This window comes from Falco rusticolus, chromosome Z (genome assembly GCF_015220075.1).
Source record: "Falco rusticolus isolate bFalRus1 chromosome Z, bFalRus1.pri, whole genome shotgun sequence".
In the NCBI taxonomy this organism is placed as follows: Eukaryota; Metazoa; Chordata; class Aves; order Falconiformes; family Falconidae; genus Falco; species Falco rusticolus.
This window is the reverse complement of record NC_051210.1, coordinates 19,160,969-19,183,070: the sequence shown is the minus strand read 5'-3', so window position 1 is coordinate 19,183,070 and position 22,102 is coordinate 19,160,969. Positions and strand designations below refer to the sequence as shown.

The following is a 22,102-nucleotide window of genomic DNA, read 5'->3' as shown; positions in this document are numbered from 1 at the left end:
ACACAGTATTTTGAGATGTCATGCATTTTGTCTTGATTTTGTTTCTAAGAAAATGAGACAAGTATAACCTGTAATATTTACAGTAAACCTCTTTCGTGTATAATAATCTAGCTTCCCACTGCCATGCTGAGATTATGACAGCAACACAGAAAGTGTGTATTTGTCACAGAAGTCACAGTACTGTGTTCATTCTCAAGTTTTTAAGGGATGCTGAAAACAGCAAGGCCACATGCACACTTGGGGGATACTGATAGTAAAAAAATTGAGTCTTGATGTTTTGTTCTTACAATAATTTGCTAAGTCTTTTCATGCTCTTAGCAAACGCTTTTTGCCACTGAAACTGACGAAATAGCCTGAAAGAACACGTAGCCAAGATTCTCAGTAGGAAAATAGATTTGAACTTTGTCAGCTTATCTACTCATCGTTCTCCATAATTAAATAACTCTGGAATCCTGTACATTCCAGTACCACAAACTTTTTACTATCACATTTTCTTTTTTTTTCTTAATGTGATCTAATGTTGTATTTGAATCTTGTCTACCTTTTTGTATTTTAGAAATGCATTCACGCATATGTCAGCACACAACAAAATTCTAAACTCTACCAGCACTGTAGTACTCCTGTTCAGAATTAATCTCAGCATTGCAAGTATTAAACTGATAGATTAGACTCTGGTCTGCTGTAATAATTCTACAGAAAAAAAAACAGCAATGCCAGACAAATGACATACTAATTCAAACCTGAATTACAAATGTAAAATTCTGTATTTTCTTAAAAGATTTATTCCAGAACCACCATTGCCCAGCTGCTATCCTTCAATTTCTAAATTCTCTTGTCTTCAAAAGATTTAAACAAGGTTTCAGATTACTTTTTTCCCCAGTCAGTTCAAATTACCTACTTGCTAATACTGCTTTATCACATAATTAATATCAAGGTAGTCCAAGCACATCACAGGGTGTTTTCATTTCTGTCTTGTCACTAGTTTTGTAAAAGATGACCTGAAGAGTACGGTATTTGTTTGCTGAACTTGACATAGTATTACACCCTTCCAGTGTCTCACACCAATCTTTCAAGAAAGTTGCTACAAAGTTGTTATATCAGTTCATTTGTATCAATCTTAAAAGACTCAGTGAATATTCTGGGTAGCAAACTAGTATGTATCATGCCAATAAACTTAACTTTTAACTTCAGTTAACTACCTTTACTTGTAGGGAACAATTCTAGCCATCTCATACTGGTGAAAGGTCCTGTATGTACTGTTTTCCCACAGTAGTACTGAATTTTTGTCACTTGGGCAAATTTCAGCCTCAGCTCTTCATTTGGCATAGCTAAGGAATTTGATAATATATATTGTTATTACCTGGTTGTTTAATCCAGCTTTCTAAGATATGTTTAGTTTCAGATAGGCTGTATAAACATACTAGTTTAACTCAGTCTCTTGCAAAACTGAATTTTTATGTTTATTTGCTATGTCAGCAAATATTTTTTTTCAGGGAGATCAGCATCTTTTCAAAAAGGATTTTTTTCATTATGATGTAAGGTCTAATTAACTTGAGCATTACTACTGTGTACCTTATTGATGATAGGCTCCTCCACCACAGTATTCTTCATTGTTTCATTGTGCTCGTCTAACGACTTCACCAAGGAAAGAACCACCACAGAACAAAGAATAAAGATAAGACATAACATGCAAGTATCAAGGAAATGCTTAATTCCTTGTTGTTTACCCCAACAAAGAAAAACCGAAACACAACAGCATGTTTGCACACATACACATGTGTATTTTATGTAGTAACTAATTATCAAATCCTAAACCTTAAGTTCAGTACAGAAGACACTGATTTACCAATTCTGTACTGTAGCAAAATCTTGTCCATGTCAAAAGTCAAATTTCTTGGAAAACAAGCGATCTCCACTGATAATTTATCAGTAATGAGACAATACAAAATAAAACAAACAAACCTATGCCATGTAAGGCTGTCAGTGATTCTACTTCAAAACATAAAAAACACATCTAAAATATTCCAAAATACCTTTCTGTACAGCATAGCAACACGGCTGCATTAACATGACATGATCAGAAATGGTGCATCTTCAAAGGACAAGACAAAAGTAACAATTTTCCTTTTAAGTGCAGCCTGTAGTGAACACAACTGGCCACAAATACTCCAACAGGTTAATATTCTAGTTGTGACACGACAAAGATTAGCTCATACAGAACTCTTTGCTGCCATGGCTTTACTAGACATGAATACTCTTTCTGCTGCACATTTCATTTGTTTGGATCTTCTTTCTCCTGTTTCTGCTATTCCTTAATTTTTCTGTAATAGATTTTTGGGGGGAGTAGGAAAGAAAAGGAGTAACTGAAGAGGGAGGAAAACCCCCAAAATTCCATTACAGAACCACAACTTTAAAACATTTAACAGAACCCGGAACCTGGAATCCAGCTAGATGCTGGCACAAGTTATCAGGGACAGAAATATTAACTGTTGTATGACTATTTTCTTATTAAAATTGAATCATAACATAATAAAAACTAGTTGATAAACCCAGGATGGCTATGACTCGAACATTTTTAATTTTGGTTGCATCACTGTTTTTCATTTTAAAATGTCTGTTACTCTTTTCAGGTAGATTTTATACTGATCTTCACAAAGAAGCTAACTGTATCTAAGTGATGTTAGCTGTCAGCCTACAGTCAAAGACTATTTGTTTTCAATAAAGCAATGGACAAAGATTTTTATTATGAAATAATGTAGATTCAGAGTTATAGTATATTATCCATTCATGCTTCGGAAAGTAAACAAGCCAGCCAACTAACCTAAGTAAAAGATCATAGACTGACTGACATTTTATGTGTTTTATATACCACACCAACCTCATTTAGGCATTGCTTCTTTGTAAAAATATTTCTGATAAAGGTTTCCTGAACTTCCTCCTGTTTAACCAAGTACTGCCAGAGCCTCTTCACAGATAGTGCAACATGACTGTTAGATCTACAGAACAAAGTTAAAATAAATATTTTAATCATGCCCATACTTAAACGAGACAGCAATATCTAATATTCTAATCATACTATAGTCAGAAGAAATGCTGAAGCAAAACTACAGCTCTCTGAACAATGCACAAGACCTATTTGGAAGCATTCTGGTACCATCTTCCTGACAAACCTACATGTGAGAAGAGGCGCAAAAGGAAGAAGGAACAGAATGCAGAATTTTTACCTCCTATTGTGGGATTAGGAAGAAAAATCTTTTCAAGAGATTACACAACAATAAGGTCAGCATACAGATTATTTATTAGGCCACCTCATTTTTTACAACATGGATGCTTTTTAATCAAGTTACTGAAACTAAGAAAATTGTGAGGTATTTTACAACAAAAATACAAGCTTTCTGATGCTTCTGCAACCACAGGTGATAGTAAGATTAAAAAGGCAGAAATTATTTAAAACCTATTTAAAAACAGTTCAAGAACTGAGCACACTTTTCTGGCTAAACACGCAATTATGTGGAGTCACAACTATGCAAATATCAAACAGTAAAAATTTCTTCTCTGATTTCAGGAAAAAATGCTGATAAGAACATAATTTTATTCCCTCCAAAGATGAGGCCATTAACTCATTGTCACTCATACTTAATTATCTCTCAGGGCAAATCTATTATTCTTTATTTTATTTTCCCCTGTAGATTTTACACACACACTCAAAATCAGTATGTTAAGGTTTAATAAAAGAACTTAAATCAGAAGCAATAATTTCCTCCCCCCACCCCACCCCCAATCTTGCTTTGGATCAGAGATGCATAAATTTTGATATGTACATACGATTTCACAGCGGATTAGAGAAAACCTAGAAACTGGCATTACGTAGTTACCAAAATTATGGTCTATCACATGCACTAACAATGTAATGCTTGATGTATATTAAAGGTACTATAGTCAGTGTATATAGAAGTTAGACTCACTTGAATGGAGTGTTTGTAGGCTCAAGTAAAGTTTTATGGCGAAGCAATGCAGGCCCAGCAGCTAGGGCATCTTCAGAAGCAAGAACTGAAATATAATGTTGAGGTGGACCACCATATAGCTGAAGACGTCGGAGAAGAACTTGTTCCCAGCGCTGTAGTGTTTTCAAAACTGCATGGCATATTGGGGAGCTCACTGGAAGCTCTAGAAAGACAAGTAAACAATAATGAAAACCCTTCCTTCTACATTATAAACTTGACTACAATAATTCCACAGCTGAAGGCTGAAGTGTATCTCAAATATCTCCAAAAATAAGCTCTATTAAAAGCTCAACTTGGTACTTGCAAGTATAAAAAGATGAACTGCTTTATGCTAGCACTGCTAAATACAGGAACAAACTCCTCCGATGCTGACAGAAATTAAGTATCATTCAACAGATTCTGCTGGAAGCTATTTCAAGGCATATGACAGGCAGGTAATGAGAGAAAGCCAACATAGCTTCACAAAATGCAAATCGTGACTAATCTGGTGGCATTCTATGACAGACTGACTGCACTAGTGGGCATGGGAAAAAGCAGCTGATGTCCTCTACTTTTGACTTCTGTAAGGTGTTTGTCCAACACAACATCCTTACCTCTAAATTAGAGTGATACAGATTTGATGGATGGACTATTCAATGGATAAGGAATTGGCTGAACGACTGCATCCAAAGAGTTGCAGTCAACTCGTCAATGTCCAAATGGAGATCAGTAACGAGTGGTGTCCCTCATGGGTGCATATTGGGACCCCTACTGTTCAGGATCTTTCATAATTTAATACAGTGGTAGTAAGCCCACCCTCAGCAAGTTTGCAGACAGCACCAAGTGAGTGGTGCCACTGATTTGCTAGAAGGATGCCATCCAGAGGGGCCGTGACATGCTTGAGGAGTGGGTTGATGCGATTGTCAAAGTTCAACAAGGACAAGTGCAAGGTCCTGCACCTAGGTTGGGGCAATCACCAGTATCAGTACAGACTGAGGGGCAAATGGATTGAGAGCAGCCCTGCTAAGAAAGACTTGGGGATACTGGTGAACAGCTAGACATGAGCTGACAGTGTCTGCTCACAGCCCAGTAAGCCAGTTGCATTCTGGGCTGTATAAAAAGAAGGGTGCCCAGTATGGTGAGGGAGGTGATTTGCTCCCTCTAATTCATTTGTTCTCATGAGACCCCATACTGGAGTACATCCAGCTCTGGGGCTCCCAGTACAAGACAGACATGGACCTATTAGAGTGGGTCCATAGGAGGGCTGCACAAATAATTAGAGGGATGGAACACCTCCTGTGAAGAAAGTCTGTGAGAACTGGGGTTGTTCAGCCTAAAGAAGAGGAGCTCCAGGAAGACCTTACTGCAGTCTTTCAATACTCAAAGGGGACTTAGAAGAAAGACGAAGAAAGACTTTTTACCAAGGCTTGTAGTGATAGGACAAGGAGTAATGGTTTTAAACTAAAAGAGAGATGACATAAGGAAGAAATTTTTAAGATTGGGATAGTGAGACACTCAAACAGGTTGCCAGAGAAGCTGTAGATGCCCCATCCCTGGAAGTGCTCAAGGTTAGGTCAGATGGGGCTCTAAGCCACACAATCCAGTGAAAGACACCCCTGCCATGACAGGGGGGTTGGAACTAGATCATCTTTAAAAGGTTCTTTCTAACACAAAACACTCCATGATTCTATAAAACAAGGAGTAGGAATGATGTAACTTGAATTACAAAAAACTACAGGGTTTCCACCAAGAAGTAGATGTTGTAAACATTCTTGTATGACTAAGAGGCAAACAATAAAAAAATTATAGAGATTTCTGCCACCTACTGAGCATTCCTTCTGACCCACTCATCTTACCCACCCACCTTTTTTATTTTAATTATGTTATTTCATAAATATACCTATAAAATAAACCCTATCAGAACAATTATTCCTAGATCACGAAAAATTAGTAAACTAAAAATAAAGCCTCAACATATATATCATTCAACACATTACATTTACATGTAGTTATTAGGTAAGCAGCAGAGTTGTGTTTTCATATTACCTGAAAGATCGTGTCCAGCCAAAGGGTAGAAAATCTTCAAATTGTGAAGTACCAGCTGAACCATTGCCAATCTCATCAGTGACCAACTAACAAGAAAGCACCAGTAAGTCATTTACTATAGGAAATTTTTCTCACTTATTCACAATTAGGATTTAATTTTCGATTTTTAAATCCTCTCTATAAACTGCTGAAAACTACAAACAGTATTTTAGATTATTATAGATACTTTGAATTCAGACATCACTATGTCATGTATTAATGAGTAAAATAATAATTGCAAGTTAACTAAGTCTGGATAATATACTGCCATAAAGTATCAAGTAACTGGTGTATTATCTCAAAAGGCCAGAAATGCAAGTCCAGCCATCTTGTGTTCTAAAGAGTTACTTACCTGTATGAATTTGAATTAGAATGCTCTTGATTATGTGAATTTGATGCAAACACATCGCTATCAATATTTTCATCATCTTCACCACTTTCCTGACTCTCTTCTGAATCATATTCCACTCTACTTTGTGGTGGAAGAAAAGGCTAAAATTTTAAACAACATTCCTTGAGTATCTTCCAGCCAACAGCTAGTTTTAAATTATCTTTTAAAATATACATCAATATCATACTTAATGCTTTGTATAAAAAAGAAGACATATCAAATGTTACTAAATTGAGTAAGATGGAGTACCTCATGAAAAGGTTAACTGTCCATAAGCATTGCATATTTTAACAGCTTACTTAATTTTTACATTATTCAATATTCTAATGCTGAAAATGAAAATACTAGCAGTTTTCCAATTATTATTTTCTTTACTTTCATATCAGATATATCAAACCACACACAGGACACACAAGCTTTGTCAGAGAAGCCAAAACCACCAGTGTATATTCTCTCTAGTTCTTCCAAGGGCTCAGAGGACTAAAGAACAAGAAAATCCTAAACCTTGCCTACAGAGTTCAGTATTTATGGTAAGCCTGCCATTCATGCCTTACTGTGTTATTCAGTATTCACAATTTCTTTTTTGTCCTTGCTCATAAAATACTGCTTATATATTTATTTTGATGATATAGCTGATTTTAAATATAGAAATGTGCTGTACAGCTCCATACAATTATATAACTTTCCACAATGATATGCCAGAGACTTGACAGAAGGCAACATAACAATTTCTAGTAAGTATACACGTTCATTTCACCCATTTGAATTAGATGATAAAAAGCTTCTCAAGTTCCCTTGTTCACCTAAATGGCTGATCCACAATCACCTACACATTTGTACCCTGCAACATGTAAAAAGCAACATGTTTTGTTAACGCTATTATCTGAAAAAAAAATTTTTTCTTAACAACTATTTAAGAAAAATGTTTCAAAAATACCTCCAGGCTGTAGAGGTATTTATTAGCTCTAGAAAAAGCTAAATATAAGTAATAACACCAGGCAGCTTCTTTCAAACATCTAAATCTGTATCTAGAATAAAGACTAAGATGAAAAAAAAATTACCATTCCAGAAATTAAAGAAGATATTTAACTGTCATAATAGCAAAAAGTTACCTTTGCAATGAAATAATCCCAGATGCTAAGCTCAGGAGGAATAAATCTTTCTTTGTAAGATGGAGATTCCTGGTCTACCAATGGCAATGCAGGCAATGCAGAACTCTCTTTTGGAGAGGTTTTTGGTGAAAGCCTGTAACGTTTTTGCTGTTTCTCTCCATCATCTACACAGGAAGAAAATACAGTATGTTGCTTTAAACTGTCTGCTTCACTTCCCTGATGGTTTAAATAAGAGGATTTATAACAGAAAGTAAAAGTCTTCCTCATTACAAGTTTTTAAAATTTGATCTGTAGTAAATGAGCATAGAGAACATTAATACTCAAATATTCCAAACTAACACATAACTAGAACTGCAGAGGCAGCAACCCCCCTGCACAAATAAAGAACTACCCTAGTAACTGCATTAGAAGCTTTCTTCCTATAACAAAGATGGCAAATACTGTTGCTCAAGCAACAACACTGCAAAACTAAATTACTTTAATAAGCACCACTGACACTGATTGTGCTTGTTTTTTTAACACAAGCCAAGTATCTTCTTTCAGAATATATAGTGCAAATATCTAAGCTTGCCATTCCTACTCCAAGTTTTAACTTTGCCTCCTTCCAGAGGTCTGTACTCTTTTCTAAATGATACAGTTCTGATAAATCCCTATGTCCTGACAATATATTTCTCCAGCATATAAAAAAGATCCCACTTTAATTAATACAATCTGATATATACCTTATCAAACAGGGAAGGACTACTTATTTCTACTAACACTAACTCCTAGAAGCTGAGGGGTCCCCTCACTTCCCCCAACACTGACTTTTGTCAGAATAAGAGATGTCTGAGAGACTTATTTGAATTACATTCTTGATGATTAGAGTACTTAAGGAAACAGCTTATCCAAGCTATCAGAAATATCTTAGTGTAGTTATGTCATAAATTAATGAACAAGTCTCATTTCAGATCCCTTATAATTTCTTGTTAATTGAAGAGTATCAAGTTCATAAATACGGAAAAAGTAATGGCTTACTTAAAAAGAGGCTCACATAGCCATCTGATAACCTGAAATCATTCCGGATCTTGGTAGGTGAATTGTATTCTAGTACAGCCTTTCTGTTAGTAGAGGGGGAACCATACAGATTGTCACAGGCCCTGAGCAGTAAGTTAAGTGTTCTGGCTCTCCGGAACACTTCTGAAGTGGAGACAAGGGAGAAATGGAATCATATTTGGAGGTTTATTACAACACGGTGGCCTTCATTTTCACCTTCCATTAAAGACAAAATGCATTTGAATCCATTTCCTAATCTGTTACAGTTTTTTTATTTATTTTTAGATAGATACATGTAATGCATGGAGATTAGTTTCTATAACAAAATAATTAAATAGGTTCAAGACAGGTAAAACACAGAGAGCTAAACCACTAAGACTGAAAGGGAGATGATTCTCTGAACTATCCTTTGAAGTCCCAAAAGCTTGCAACACCTATTTAACCGAGTACGGAACATTTATTTTTTTCTTAAGCTTTTCAAAATCTCCCTTCTCCATTGAAGCTTTGAAAACTATAGCACCACCCAAAGGAATCGCAGAACACACTAAAAGTTCCACCCCACCACAGTCTTTTTTTTTTTTTTTTAAATGCAAAAAACCCCACAGTTGGGCAATAAAAGTATAGAAAAATTTCTTGGTTGTTTCTTGTTTAAGTGGGTTTTTTGTTTCACACAAAGCAATAATGAGACTAGGCAGCTAGTCATAAAAGATCTCATCTACTCATCTCTTAAGTAAAGGGGAATATGGGTTGCCTTGCAATTTGAGTCCTTGGCTGATCTAACAGCAGTAATAAATAGACTCCAAGAAAGCAATCTGCAGGCCAGAAGGGCTGACCTAGAGATTAGATATCCCTGTCATTGAGTTCAAGCATCAACACATTGGGCCAGACAGGTTACAAGGATGAACTAATACAAACATCATGAACACAAGTGAGTTCTTTATTGTTTTAACCTTCCTTAATCACTTCTGCTGCCAGGGGCCCACAAAACTAAACTCCACTGAAGCTTCTGAAATTAACTTTCTCCTGTTAATAATGGTGTGGATGGCACAAAAAAAGCCAGCATCCCCATGCACACCTGGAGTGAACTACTACAAAGAAGTATTTCCTATCCCCCCCCCCCCCCTTTTTTTTTTTTTTTTTTTTTTTTTCTTCGTTGTTGACATGTTTTATCCACAGGAGACTTCTGCTCTTCACTGATGCTTGAAAGACTATTTCCTTCAAAACTCTTACAGGTACTTCAATCACTTGAAAACAGAAGGTCTAACACTGCACAAAAGAAAATCAGTGCTCATTTAAGAACAGTTGTACTAGACTTGCATTCTCTTAACACAAACTGAGCCAACTGTAAACCCTAAGGGAGGTAAGATTTAAGCTGATTTAAAAAAAAAAAAAAAACAAAACACACCACCACACTTTGGGGTTTTTATACCTTACAGCTATGATCTTTTTTGGTTGGGTTTTTTTGTTTTTTTGTTTTGTTTTTTTTTTTTTAATGGGCAAATCCTCTATATTCACAGCAGCTGACAGAATTTCTTCTTAATTTCTGGTCATTTTTGGACCAGGAAAACCCCATGTTTTTCCAAGGATTTTCAAAAAGTTTTGACCATGTAAGAAGACTACCATTACCATTACAACCAGCTGAACTATAAAATAATTTATATATAGCATCTAATAAAATCTGAAGACAACATCTCATCTTTCATTTTGAAACTGAAAATTTTAACAGTCCATGTGGCACTACTATACTGTATCAGGTTTTCTTCCTGTTAAGAGATATTATTTGAAATCCACTTACCTGTACTAAAAGTCGCAAATACAATAGCTGCAGTACAATGCATTTTCATTTCATTATTTAAAGCTCATCAGCTAAGAAAGAGCATGCACATGCATCACTATGACTTTTTAGCAATTGTTTAAAAAAAAATAACTAGGCATGAAATAAGGAGCAAATGTTGCATGATACAGAAATAAGCAAGTATATGCTTGCAGTTCTTTTTCTCAGCAGAATTCAAAAAGCAAATGCTTTACATTAAAACAGTACTTTCTTTTTCCATTCTGTTGGATCACTCTTTGTATTTTTAAGACTATGCAGGCTATCCATCAGGACAAAAAGTCAGTATTTAAGGCAAATGAAAGCACAACCATCTAGAATGGTTTGAAATACATAGTACTAATGCCAACTTTTTTTTGCATTCTAGAGATCTTTAACGAATTCATTAAAAGTCTGTCATTTGGGATTTCAGATCAATTATAGTCACTTTCAAATTTCTCATACGTTTCTAGTTAAAACTTTTACATTCAAAACATTTATCTGTGGTCCCATTTTACTCATAAGACCAATATAAATCTTATGTTATTTTCCAAGAATATTAGAATATTTCAGACAAGGAAAATGCTTCTATTTCTGCCAAGGTCCAAGACATGCAATGATATTCAAAAGACCTGTTGTCCACTTTCCAAGGAAGAGCTAAAAGGCAGATCTCTCTCAATTCCCCAAAAAACTAATATGCAAGTCAGAGTTACTATATTTTATTGAAGACTGTGTGCAGGCATGAAGCATCAACACCACAACAACCCTATGAAAAATTCAAGTCTTCATGAAGAGCTGTAAAATTATATAGTTGTCCTCTCACAGAAGAATCATCCTTGATGGCAGGCATCAACAAGTATCAGCACTGCTGAAGTCCAGAAAAGAGTGGAATGACAAGAAACAGGACAAAGAAATACTGATTTTTTTGAAACACCTCAAACTACTTTAGCAAGTGTAAAGGCCTGCACAGATTTCTGTAATTTTGGGAAGCTATGAAAGCCAACTGGAACAGCAGCATGGTAAAAGTCTACACTGCTGGACGTTACAACTTCAAACCTAAAAACAATTTGCAAGGTTACAAATCCTAAATTCTTAAGTTTTCAACACGATATTCTGCTTAATCACAAGCAATAGCTTGTGTGGCCAAGGTGACGCAATTAGTAAATTCGCATTCAACAGTACCAATTGCAATTAAGTTCCATAGGCTGCAGTTTCATTACTATATGTATACAAGACTGTAAATTCTTTGTTGTATTTATGCATCATTTAATGAATCTTCAAAGCAAGTTATATACATCTCTCAGATGTTTCTGAAGACATTATATACTTTGTGGGCATTTCAATAAACAGTCAATGGAAATCTCCTAAAAAAACTAGATAAGCACAACAAAATACTTGGTGACATACACAAACTTTTTTTTGACATTTCTTGTTCTGATCATCTAAGACTTCTACTTAACCAAAACAACCCCACCATTCACAGTGCAAAAACTTCAAGTTAAACTTCTAATCCGTTTTAATAGCTGACTTAACCAATAATATAACAGTAATAGTGAGAAGATAAAGACTTTAATATAGAATAGAAAGGCCACACAAGTAATGAAATACTCGGTACTCTGAAATACCGTTAGAAAACAAGCCAAACATTGCAATTTAATTCTGAGCTGGAATTCAAGGTAATTGTTCTCACATTGACATCAACATTTCCATTTCTAACAATACTGCAGGGAGTCCTGCATTAAAAAAAGAATAGTTTGCCATGGCTGTTGTAGCTCCTTACACAAGCTGGAAGGCTTTAAAACTTGAGGAATCTGTGTCCTTTTATCTGTTCTGAGATTAAGCCATTCCTGGAGATGAAGTCTAAATATGAAGGCTTTTTACTGTTGTTTCTGATTTGACATTGCAATTGAGTAGTAGATACATAGCACTGTTTGATCTATCCTGAAGCAGAGTGTTCCTAGCATGAAGCACTACTAATGCAAGTTCATGGTTTTTTGTTTTATTTTAGATTCTGGATGAAACCCACCTCACAGTAGGGACAGCAAGTACATAAATGCAAAAGCTCTAAGAGTTTGCTTATTCTTTATAACTGCCTAAGCAAAACTTGGCTAACACCAAATTCATCTTCTGCATAGATGCTCTGTTACTCTTAAGTCAAACATTTATAAAACCTGTAGTGGTGATATGTCTTCTAGGATGACATGAATAATAATTTGTGGAAAGCAAGCAAAAGCTACAAATTAATTCAGAGCATTGTGTAGGGTCTGGCTGAGCCCCGCCGCAGCCCTTGTAGGGCCGTGCTTGTACTGGTAGCTAGAAGGGTGCTGATAACACAGCGGTGTTCTGACCACTGCTGGGCAGCGTCCCACAGCAGCAGGGCTGTTCTCTGACCTTCCCCCCTTCACCAGTGGGCTGGGGGTGGGCAAGACCTTGGGAGGGGACACAGCCAGGACAGCTGACCCAAAGTGACCAAAGGGGTATTCCATACCATATGGCCACATAGGTTTTTTCATCTTATTTTCTCCCCCTTGTTCTGCTGAGGAAGGGAGTGACAAAGCAGCTTGGTGGGCAGCTGTCATCCAGCCAAGGTCAACCCACCACAAGGATGTAACAAGAGAACGCACGCGTAAGACTGACACATAAGACTGCATATCCTCATTTTCAAGGCATCTTTTTCTCAAAACCTCTGGCATGTTAGACAAAACTCACCACAGTAAGAGCTGACAGTTTATCGTTTCTCCCTACAAAAGTAGTCAGATATAAATATTTGTGTTACAACTTTTTTAATTACTTGGAAAGTTAGAACAATTAGTGGACAAAACTAACTCATCTTCATTATTACCAGATTTTTTATTATCTACATCTGAAACCCAAAATGACAACTTTAGGTCTATAAAGTGTACTTCTAAAATACTCAAATTTACGAAGTAATTTTGCATTTAATTTACTCTGGTAGCATGGAATAATTGAATATATGAAATGAAATTATGGATTTCTAACTGTTAAAGCAAAATTTAGACTTTTCCTCAAGAACCCTCTGGGTTATAGATAACTTACCATCTCTACATAATCTACATAATTACAAAACAGTTTTCTGAAACAGTTTTGAAGAGAAACTATGTGTAAATATGATTTTGAAAAGGTCTGCTATTATCAACAATAGCATTATTTTTCATATGCTGATTGCCTCTTTGAAAACAAAACCTATCCATAATTTTAAGACACAATCTAAATTCTCAAATGCTAACCCAGTTTGTCAAAATCATTTGCTGCAACTGCAAAACCAAGAAACACATCTGGAAAATGTAACACATCAGGCAGCTCCAGAAAGCATTTGAACTGCTATGCTTTGTCTGATCTTTACTATGAAAGAGGCAATAAAACAATAGTTTTTCATACAAACTAATTCTTAACAGAGGCCAGGATTTTACAAGACTACCAGGAACTATTTTCTGGTTCCTGATTCTTAGTTTGTGTCTAAAAAAAGATCATATTTATTTAAGAGGAATTTTATATCCAAAACTATTATACGCTCAAGTCAACTAAAGCAAAGATCAGAAAGGGAAATCACTTAACTTTATTGGCCAGCTCTGTAAATAATACTATAATCTCTTAAAACAAGTTTGAAACTTGAAGATCAAAATCCATATTACGATAAGTGCTAAAGGACTGGGGGTGGAAAGGCAAGGAGGAGAAGACATGCAGACATATAGTGTTATTATATTAGAACTTCTAATGTTGAGAATTTTTGGCTTTTGATCTCCATTGGAGAGTAAAGACATTTTCCAAAAGTCTAAAAATAAACTGAAGAGAAAAGAGTGTAGTTATGCATAACAAAATGGGAAGCTATAAAAAAACCAACTAAATCTTATTATGGAATAGCATGCCTTAGCTGACTGGAACAAGCATTCCGGTCACTTCTCAGTGTTCGTTTCTGGGTGTCAGAAAAAAAAGTAAGGGATCACAGTAAAGGCTCAAAAATATATTTGATTTTAACCTGACTCCACTGCTTCAATGTGGGCCTATTTTTTCCCCTTTCTCCCCGCCCCCCCCCCCCCCTTTTTTTTTAATTTAAAGTGACAGAGAAAGATGTTTCTCAAAAATTCTCTTCCACGGAATTTGCTCCAGATAAATACATATTAAAAACAAATTAAAGACCTACAGAATCCTAGAACTATGTAGGTTGGAAGGGACTTGTCCAACCCCTTAATCAGATCAGGGCTTACTGAAGTGATGGCCTTCAAGTTTTGGATAGCTCCAAAGATGGAGACTCCACAGCCCCTCTAGGCCCCTTTCCCAGTGTTTGATTATCCCCACAAATTAGTATTTAAAAAGGACCTTTCTTCCCTCGAATTTTTAGTCTTGATTCTTCCAGCAAGTTTTACTATCTCTGCCATCAGACAGCCAACATCCTTTTTAAAGAAAAACATGCAGCAGACAGCTATTTAGTATACGTTTCAGAACACATTTCTATGTAAAAATTATTATAATTTTAAAACAGTAGCAGCAGCAGCATTAACACACCTCAGAATTCAGTTACCAACACCTAAGAAACATAATTGCCAACAAAAGCCAGTTACGCCTTCCAACAATTCTGATATGGTGAACATATTTGCCTTAATAAAGTGATGAAGTATTTATTCAATACCACAGAGAAAATGGATCAGATCTGGAATAAGAAATCAATCTTGATCTTTACTCTGAAAATAATGTCTGACAAAGGCTGTACTTAGACTACATTTTCAGTTGTCCTTAAATGAAAGGCAAGGCATTCTTATATGTAACATTCATCTAATATCAATAATAACAATATAACAATAAAAATTATATAGTTAGTTACACTTTTATATACATATTCAGATGTAACGTACAAAATCAGCATAGTTTAAATAAATTTATCTTTACATAATCTTTCTTTTTTAAAAAATAGATAATCTGTAGGATTGCTGCTCTTGGTTTTATAACAGTCCAACTAAATTACAGAGCACAAACCTCTTCCAGAAAGAAAAGCATCACAGAATTCATTCTAGACCTCGGGATAATTTATAATCATTAGAGTTTAACACCTGAAGGTTGAATGCTTTCCTAAAGGGTTCTCAGACTATCAAAACTGACCATCAAGAAACCTTTTCTTTGTAACATACAGAATGAACACTTAGAAATCCACATGCATAATAATGCTTATATTCGAAAAGCAAAACAAGCAGCTCTCCAAAGATATGAAACACTTCTGATCCTTTCAAACCATGGTCAAAGTAATTTTATATTTAATATTGATTTCAAGTGAAGTATAGTAAGATTACAACAGCACTTCTGATTTTTTGAAAAGGCCCAATTCAATTGCTGCTTTAATTACAGAACTTCACTTTAAATTTTGATGTCATGGCTTGCAAACAGAAGTTTTTCTGTCTTTCTACATACGCAAAAAAATCACACATAGCAAACTGCATGTAGAGGCCTAGTACTAAATCTAGTATCTTGCCTGAAGGTTTGGCAGGACTATGAGTACTGAAGGCGGTAAGGGATTTGGAAAATCCCACACATTCCATGGAGAACACTACTACCTGATGTGGGCTAGGCATTGGGAAGTGCCTACCTGCCAAAGAGAGAAAACATACTGTAGTTGTAAAATGGGAATATATTCTTATTATGAGAGAAATGGAAAGCTTTAAAATTAACATTGAAAATGGCTGTAATAGTACTGAAAATTTTCTCTTTAAGATGAACTTAAGACCCTCACATTAACAGCAGTTGTGCTACTTGGAAACTATTTCAATACCACTCACTTCTGCTTCCTCCTGTCTACTACACAATATCTATACCAATAATTTTAGATCCTTGGGGTTTTTTGCACATATAAAGCCATACTGAATTCTCACTGCATTTAAAGAAATTACTCGCAAGCTTCCAGCAGTCACACCATTTTGTCAAAAATCCCAGAAGACAAATGTAAGTAATACAATAGAACTAACCAGTTTTTGTCTTTAATTGCAGCTGTCCTCTGCTGGGCGTATGAGCTCCTCCTCCAAAGATAGCAGACCACATTTTGTTATTAAGTGGATGAGCCATAATTCTATACAACTCATTGCTAGAATGTGTTGCTAGGCCATGGATGAACAGGCTCAGATAGACCGCAGTTAGAATTTCACAAAGTAAAACTGTGAGACCTGGCTGAGCTTCTTCACCAGCAGAATTCAAGAGACGTATTAGAGCTGTTATTCCTGTTTATAGGGAGGTGGGGGGGAAGAGGAAAAAAAAAAAAAAAAGAAAAAGCACATATGTGTGTGAGAATCTACTCTGGATTATCACGGGTATTTTGACTGGCAACCTATGTTATTTAGTACCTTCTAGTGTAGAAAAAGACTATGAGGAAATTGAAAACTTCAGGAGAAAATGGCATGGCATCTATTTTTAACTGATTATTATAGCTTTTCAGCTTCATGTTTTGGATTAACAGTTAAAGAAATACACAGCAACTCTTTCAAGAATGAGAAGGGGAACAAAAATAATTACAAAAAGCACTCAATTTGGGGGATATATCTTACTGGCAGCTTTAATTCCACTCCCTGGTACTGAAACTCTATGATACAACATTTAGTTACGTTACTGACATGAACCTTTCTTCCCCCCATGTCTCAAACTCACTCTTTTCTGACTCCAGTTCTTGCAAAAGGTTAGGTCTTTACTTTCTCCTTTTAATTCAGTGCACAGTATATTCAATACATAGCTTCCAATCTTACAGTTAAAACAAAAATACTAATCTACTCTGACTTTCCTGTGGTGCCTGTTGTACCAGTTAGTGTTATGCAGGAGTTATAAATCTAAGTTGAAATGCTATATTCTCACTTGGTAGAGCCAACCAAAAATCACAGGTATCAATTTGAACTATTCATTGTCTGACAAGTGTTCTTTCACCCAAGAACTAAACATCTTGCAGTTTTTATGCTCCCACAAAAAGTTGTAGGTGTGGCTCCGACTGTGACAGACTGTGCACTTTGCACACAAGTGAAAATACAAATAGCAGTGGCCAGAAAGTTCTCCTTTGTATCATACTCTCCCATTTGCACATAAAGCATGTGAAGCTATTAAAAAATATATATATAAATCAGTTCAAGGTGACATTACCTATAAAAGCACAACTGCTAACAACGCCTTGCCTCATTTATTACAAGTTTAATTCTGCAACTAATGAAATAAGGAGAAATCTGGCTTCTCTCTAAAATCTGTAGATCCAGTGACAGAGCATTTTGCAGAAGAAAAAAAAACCAGTACAGTATTAAACACAAAAACTGCTTAAGGTTCTCCAGAAGATTTTTTTTAATCTGGAATCTTCTTATTGGAAAAAGAAATCCTATAATATGAAAGCATGGGTTTTTTTACACTTGAAGTTGGTGCTGTAAACTGAAGCTCAGACAGACATATCTTAAGTAGCTTACACTCCCTCTAATGTGACCAGTATAGCTTCACAGCATAGATCCCAGCACACATCAAGAATTATCTGAATTACCCACATGATTAATTATAAACTTCTCATCGTCAATAGTTTCAAGTTAGTCCAAAAGCTGTATATAAGTTACAATTGTTCTGAGATGGAGCACAAACTAAGAGCCTTTCAATTCCTTTTCAAGAATAAGAAGTAGAATAATGGTGAGACTGATCTGTTGCCTCCAGAGAGAGCAAGTGAGCACAGGACAACACTTCATCCTACTTTGCTTACTTGCACTTTACACTCAAGCCCCCTTGACATTTTCTAGCAAGAGAAAACAATATAAATCGACTTGGTACATAACCAGAATCACTAGCTTACAGCTTTTAAAAAATAAAGATAAAATTTTATTACAGTAACTTATTTTTACCACACAGCTGTTACAAATACTACTGAAAATTTCAGAGCATAGCTACATGCTCTTACAGTGGAACCAAACAATTAAGTTTTCCTTAAGAGGGAAGAAACAAATCAACTCTAGATACCTGGCCACTGAGCAGGTGATGTATTAGGAGTCGCTGTTTCTTCTAAGCTTGTTGTTCTTAGAGAATGGCGCTGAGTTAATAGCACTGTCTGATACACTGTTCCAGTAAACTGATTTGCTTGAAGTAAGCTGTGAAACAGAAAAGTGGGATGTTGTATTTATTAAAAAAAAAAAGTTATGTTTAAAACTACTTAAGTTATAGCCTTTTATAGATGTAGTCAGGCGTGCGCACTGCCTTCTGGTGCACTATTATACTACCACTGCAGTGAATTAGTGTGTTGACCATTCTCTAAAAAGTATAGACATTTACCTGTAGCTGTGGCCATCACAAAGACATTGGTAGATGCAAGCAGAGAGTGACGCTGCTAAGGTATGCATTACATATATCTGTAAGACAAAGTTTTATAGAATATATTACACTCAAGATAAACAGTGATTAGTATCATAGCCTTTCAAGCATACAGATTTCTAACAGTGGAACAAGAACTGAGTATAGAAGGTATAAGCACTTGATGGCAAAAATAACTTACAAAGACACAGTCTCTTCAGAATTCACTTCAGATAAATCAATTCACTTTGCAATGAAGGGGATGGGGAAGCACTCACTCACCCTACCAACCAATAATCACAGATCAACGCTAGCTGCAATGTTTTCAATGAAGAAACAGCAACATATTAAACCTCTATACAGCAGTCGTAAGTGGTTATACCCTAAGACAGTAGCAATATATTGGCTCATAATACAAAGTCCTTGGTCAGAATGAAAATTATAATGCAGCTTAGTTTACTTGGGCACACAGAAAATATAGTCACTATCACATAGGGCAGTACTTTTATCATAGCTGATGCTTTTCTCAATGTATCACCAAGAACTAAAGAATCTGTTGATCAAAAAAGGTTCAGTTAAAAAAAATTAGTTTACTGTATTTATTTGCCTGCTCCCTCTGAAACAAAGTCTGAACTAGACACCTAGCAATCTCCTGAGTGTTCTCTAGAAAACCCTAGTAAAAGTAAACATGATTTGGGACCTAACACATACAAAACTTCAGGGAAGATATAACCAAACACTAGGTTTGGTTTCCAGTCCAAGGTTAAACACAAATAAAATCTTACAGAAATTTAACTTGCATTAACAGACTATATTTTATTATATGAACATATATACCACTTCACAAAAAAAAAAGTCTGGATTTACTGCACTTTGCTGACAGTTTTTATACTTTAAAAACTTAATTTTACTTAGGTCTACAATTGAGATGCACATACAATTGAGAGTCTACTATTAATGTAACAGAAGTAATGTTAATATTGTCATAAAGACAGATGTGACACTGATAGTGTAGTACATGTTCTCCATAACAGGTATCATCTTGGACAAGGATCCAGTCCTGAGAGATGACAATCTACTTCAGCTTGTTGAGCCAGATGCTCAGCACCTCAACAGTAAAGTAATAACCAGTGGATATTATTTCAGCCCAAGATAAGTACTACAGCAAATATTTGTGTTCCGCAGTTTTATTACTTGTCACAGGCAAGCACATCAGAAAGCTTTCACGCTGTCAAAAAAAGATTCAGCAAACTGGACAATAACAACAACAACCACCCCAAACAACTATAAAAAGATACACACCTTGTTGTTCTGAGTATCTGGATGAGGTGGTGAATCAAGGTTTATTATGGCATGTAATATATCATGAGTTAAATTCCCAAGATGTAGCAACGGATTAGCCACCACTGTTTTGGCACTAGCTGTGCAAGCAAATAGGAGAGGTATGGAGCTTTGCTCTGGTAGAGGGCTAGGGCTCGAAGGTATCTGTATCGACTGCTCCTAAAAACAAGACAGATATAACTAAGTGATAGTACAGCTTCCTAAAGGGAACAGAGGAATTTTTGAACAGGGAAGGGGATTCTAAGCAACAAAAAACCCATAACCTACAGAATATGTAACATGTTATAAACAGCATTACACTTATAAAACAGGTTCAGGGTATAACAGGAAAATTTCAACAATAACATGAAACACATTCAAAAAAAAAATCTACAAAGCTGAAGCAGAGACAGTACTCCCACATACCTGCTGAGATTCCTGCAACAGCAGAATTAATTCCATTCTGACAGATGCCAAACCTCCACCATGAGAGCCATGAAGTATACAGTAACTAAGGAACATTCTTAGGAGAGACTGGTATTTCAGAAGCCATTGACGTCTTTTCTGGAAGTCATCTTTCTGTAGCATATTTTTTTGTTGGTCAGCAAAGTCTTCAGTGTTTTCATGCAATGTAGCTTCCTCTGACACCACGCTAACTCCTGATTGCATCTCTTCTACTTCCACACTATAATCACAAGTCTTTTGAAGAGCTACTACTTCTCTTTCAAGCCACTGATAAAGCTGATACCTCAGCTTCCCACCATCTACCTCATAACCTGTGGACAGCGTACGAAGCTCTACAGTAAGAATTTTCAGGCATGCTCTAAACTTCAGCTGTGCTGAAATTATGTCTTCTGATGGACTCAGAATATCTTTGTCATCAACTACACTACAAGATTCTGTGTAGCTAGAACTTGTTTCATACAATTTTTCAGTTTTCTTCAGAGGTTTTAGTTCTTTCATTACCAGGGAAGAATCTTCACTCTCATCACTGTCATCACTGTCTGACTGTAGTTTCAAGTGCTCATCTTGGAACACCATACTTGGCTGGCTCCAGTCAAAGGAAATAGTTGAACTTGAATGTTTTCCTGATGAACCGTCTGAAGATGAACCTAGACTATTCAGTACTGGCTGTGACCAATCAACACTGGAAGACTGGTCTTTTGTTTCCAACTCTTTAACTGGAGAAGATGGTGAGAAATCTTTGCTAGTATCCATTAAACTAGGGGACCTACAGAATGACTTTGACCTCTTGACAACTTTGGGCATCTTTGATAACACTTCTAAGGCCAACATAGGACAACCGGCTTTTAGATGAGCATATGCAGTGGTAAAAAACAGCCGTCTTTCACCTAGGTTGATTTTTTCAGCTAATCCATTTTCTACTGTTAGGCAAATATGTGTGGAAGATGTATCAGAAGAGCCAAAATGACGTCTCAACAAGAGAGGATGTGTTCTTAAGTAGTTATAGAAGTTAAACACTGCAGGGTTACAACTTGATGAGCCACTTCTTTCATCTGAAAAGATATTGCATCATGAGGAAAATCTACCATTCTGCATGAAATAATCCATCTGCAAAGTTCTAAGTTCATCAGAAGGCTATTTTGTCTTAATATTTATTCTATTGTTTACTTCATTGCACCCTCCTTTTCACTTTTATCATTTGAATATCCTAGGAGGGAGGACATTGCCAAACCTAATGACTACTAAAAAGAGAAGTTTGAGTGGGAGAGTAGGTAAGACCTTTAATCTAAACCAGCTGCCATTTCTTTTCCTTGCAGTCACGCCAGTTCTACTGCAGTCCAACAAGACCACATTTACTGTTCAGTTTAGATTTCTAAAGTCTCCATTGCTAAATGGCAATCAGATGTTACATCTTACTAAAGATTTTTACTTTAGAAAAAGGTCTTTGTAAAAATTCTGGATTAGTATTTTTAGTTTATCTCTTAAATGCAACTTCTAATAAAACTAGGGAATTCACAACATTAATACATAGTTATCAGTATTATGTAATAATAAATCTATTATACAGCAATGAACCACCTACACATTTTTTCTCCATGCCCAA

At 35.8% G+C, this 22,102-nt stretch overlaps 1 protein-coding gene across 1 annotated transcript in view; it reads right to left on the bottom strand.

Annotated features, from left to right (window-relative positions):
• Positions 1–22,102, bottom strand: part of DMXL1 (Dmx like 1) — a 76,192-nt gene that overhangs the window by 15,438 nt on the left and 38,652 nt on the right. Inside the window, exons 22-32 of the mRNA XM_037373815.1 lie at positions 20,461–21,551; positions 20,017–20,214; positions 18,697–18,773; positions 18,388–18,515; positions 16,389–16,637; positions 7,572–7,750; positions 6,421–6,560; positions 6,030–6,115; positions 3,966–4,167; positions 2,879–2,996; positions 1,573–1,635 (exon numbers count right to left, since the gene is read on the bottom strand). Of these exons, the coding sequence (XP_037229712.1) occupies positions 1,573–1,635; positions 2,879–2,996; positions 3,966–4,167; positions 6,030–6,115; positions 6,421–6,560; positions 7,572–7,750; positions 16,389–16,637; positions 18,388–18,515; positions 18,697–18,773; positions 20,017–20,214; positions 20,461–21,551 (2,531 nt within the window). The remainder of the gene's footprint in view (positions 1–1,572; positions 1,636–2,878; positions 2,997–3,965; positions 4,168–6,029; positions 6,116–6,420; positions 6,561–7,571; positions 7,751–16,388; positions 16,638–18,387; positions 18,516–18,696; positions 18,774–20,016; positions 20,215–20,460; positions 21,552–22,102) is intronic.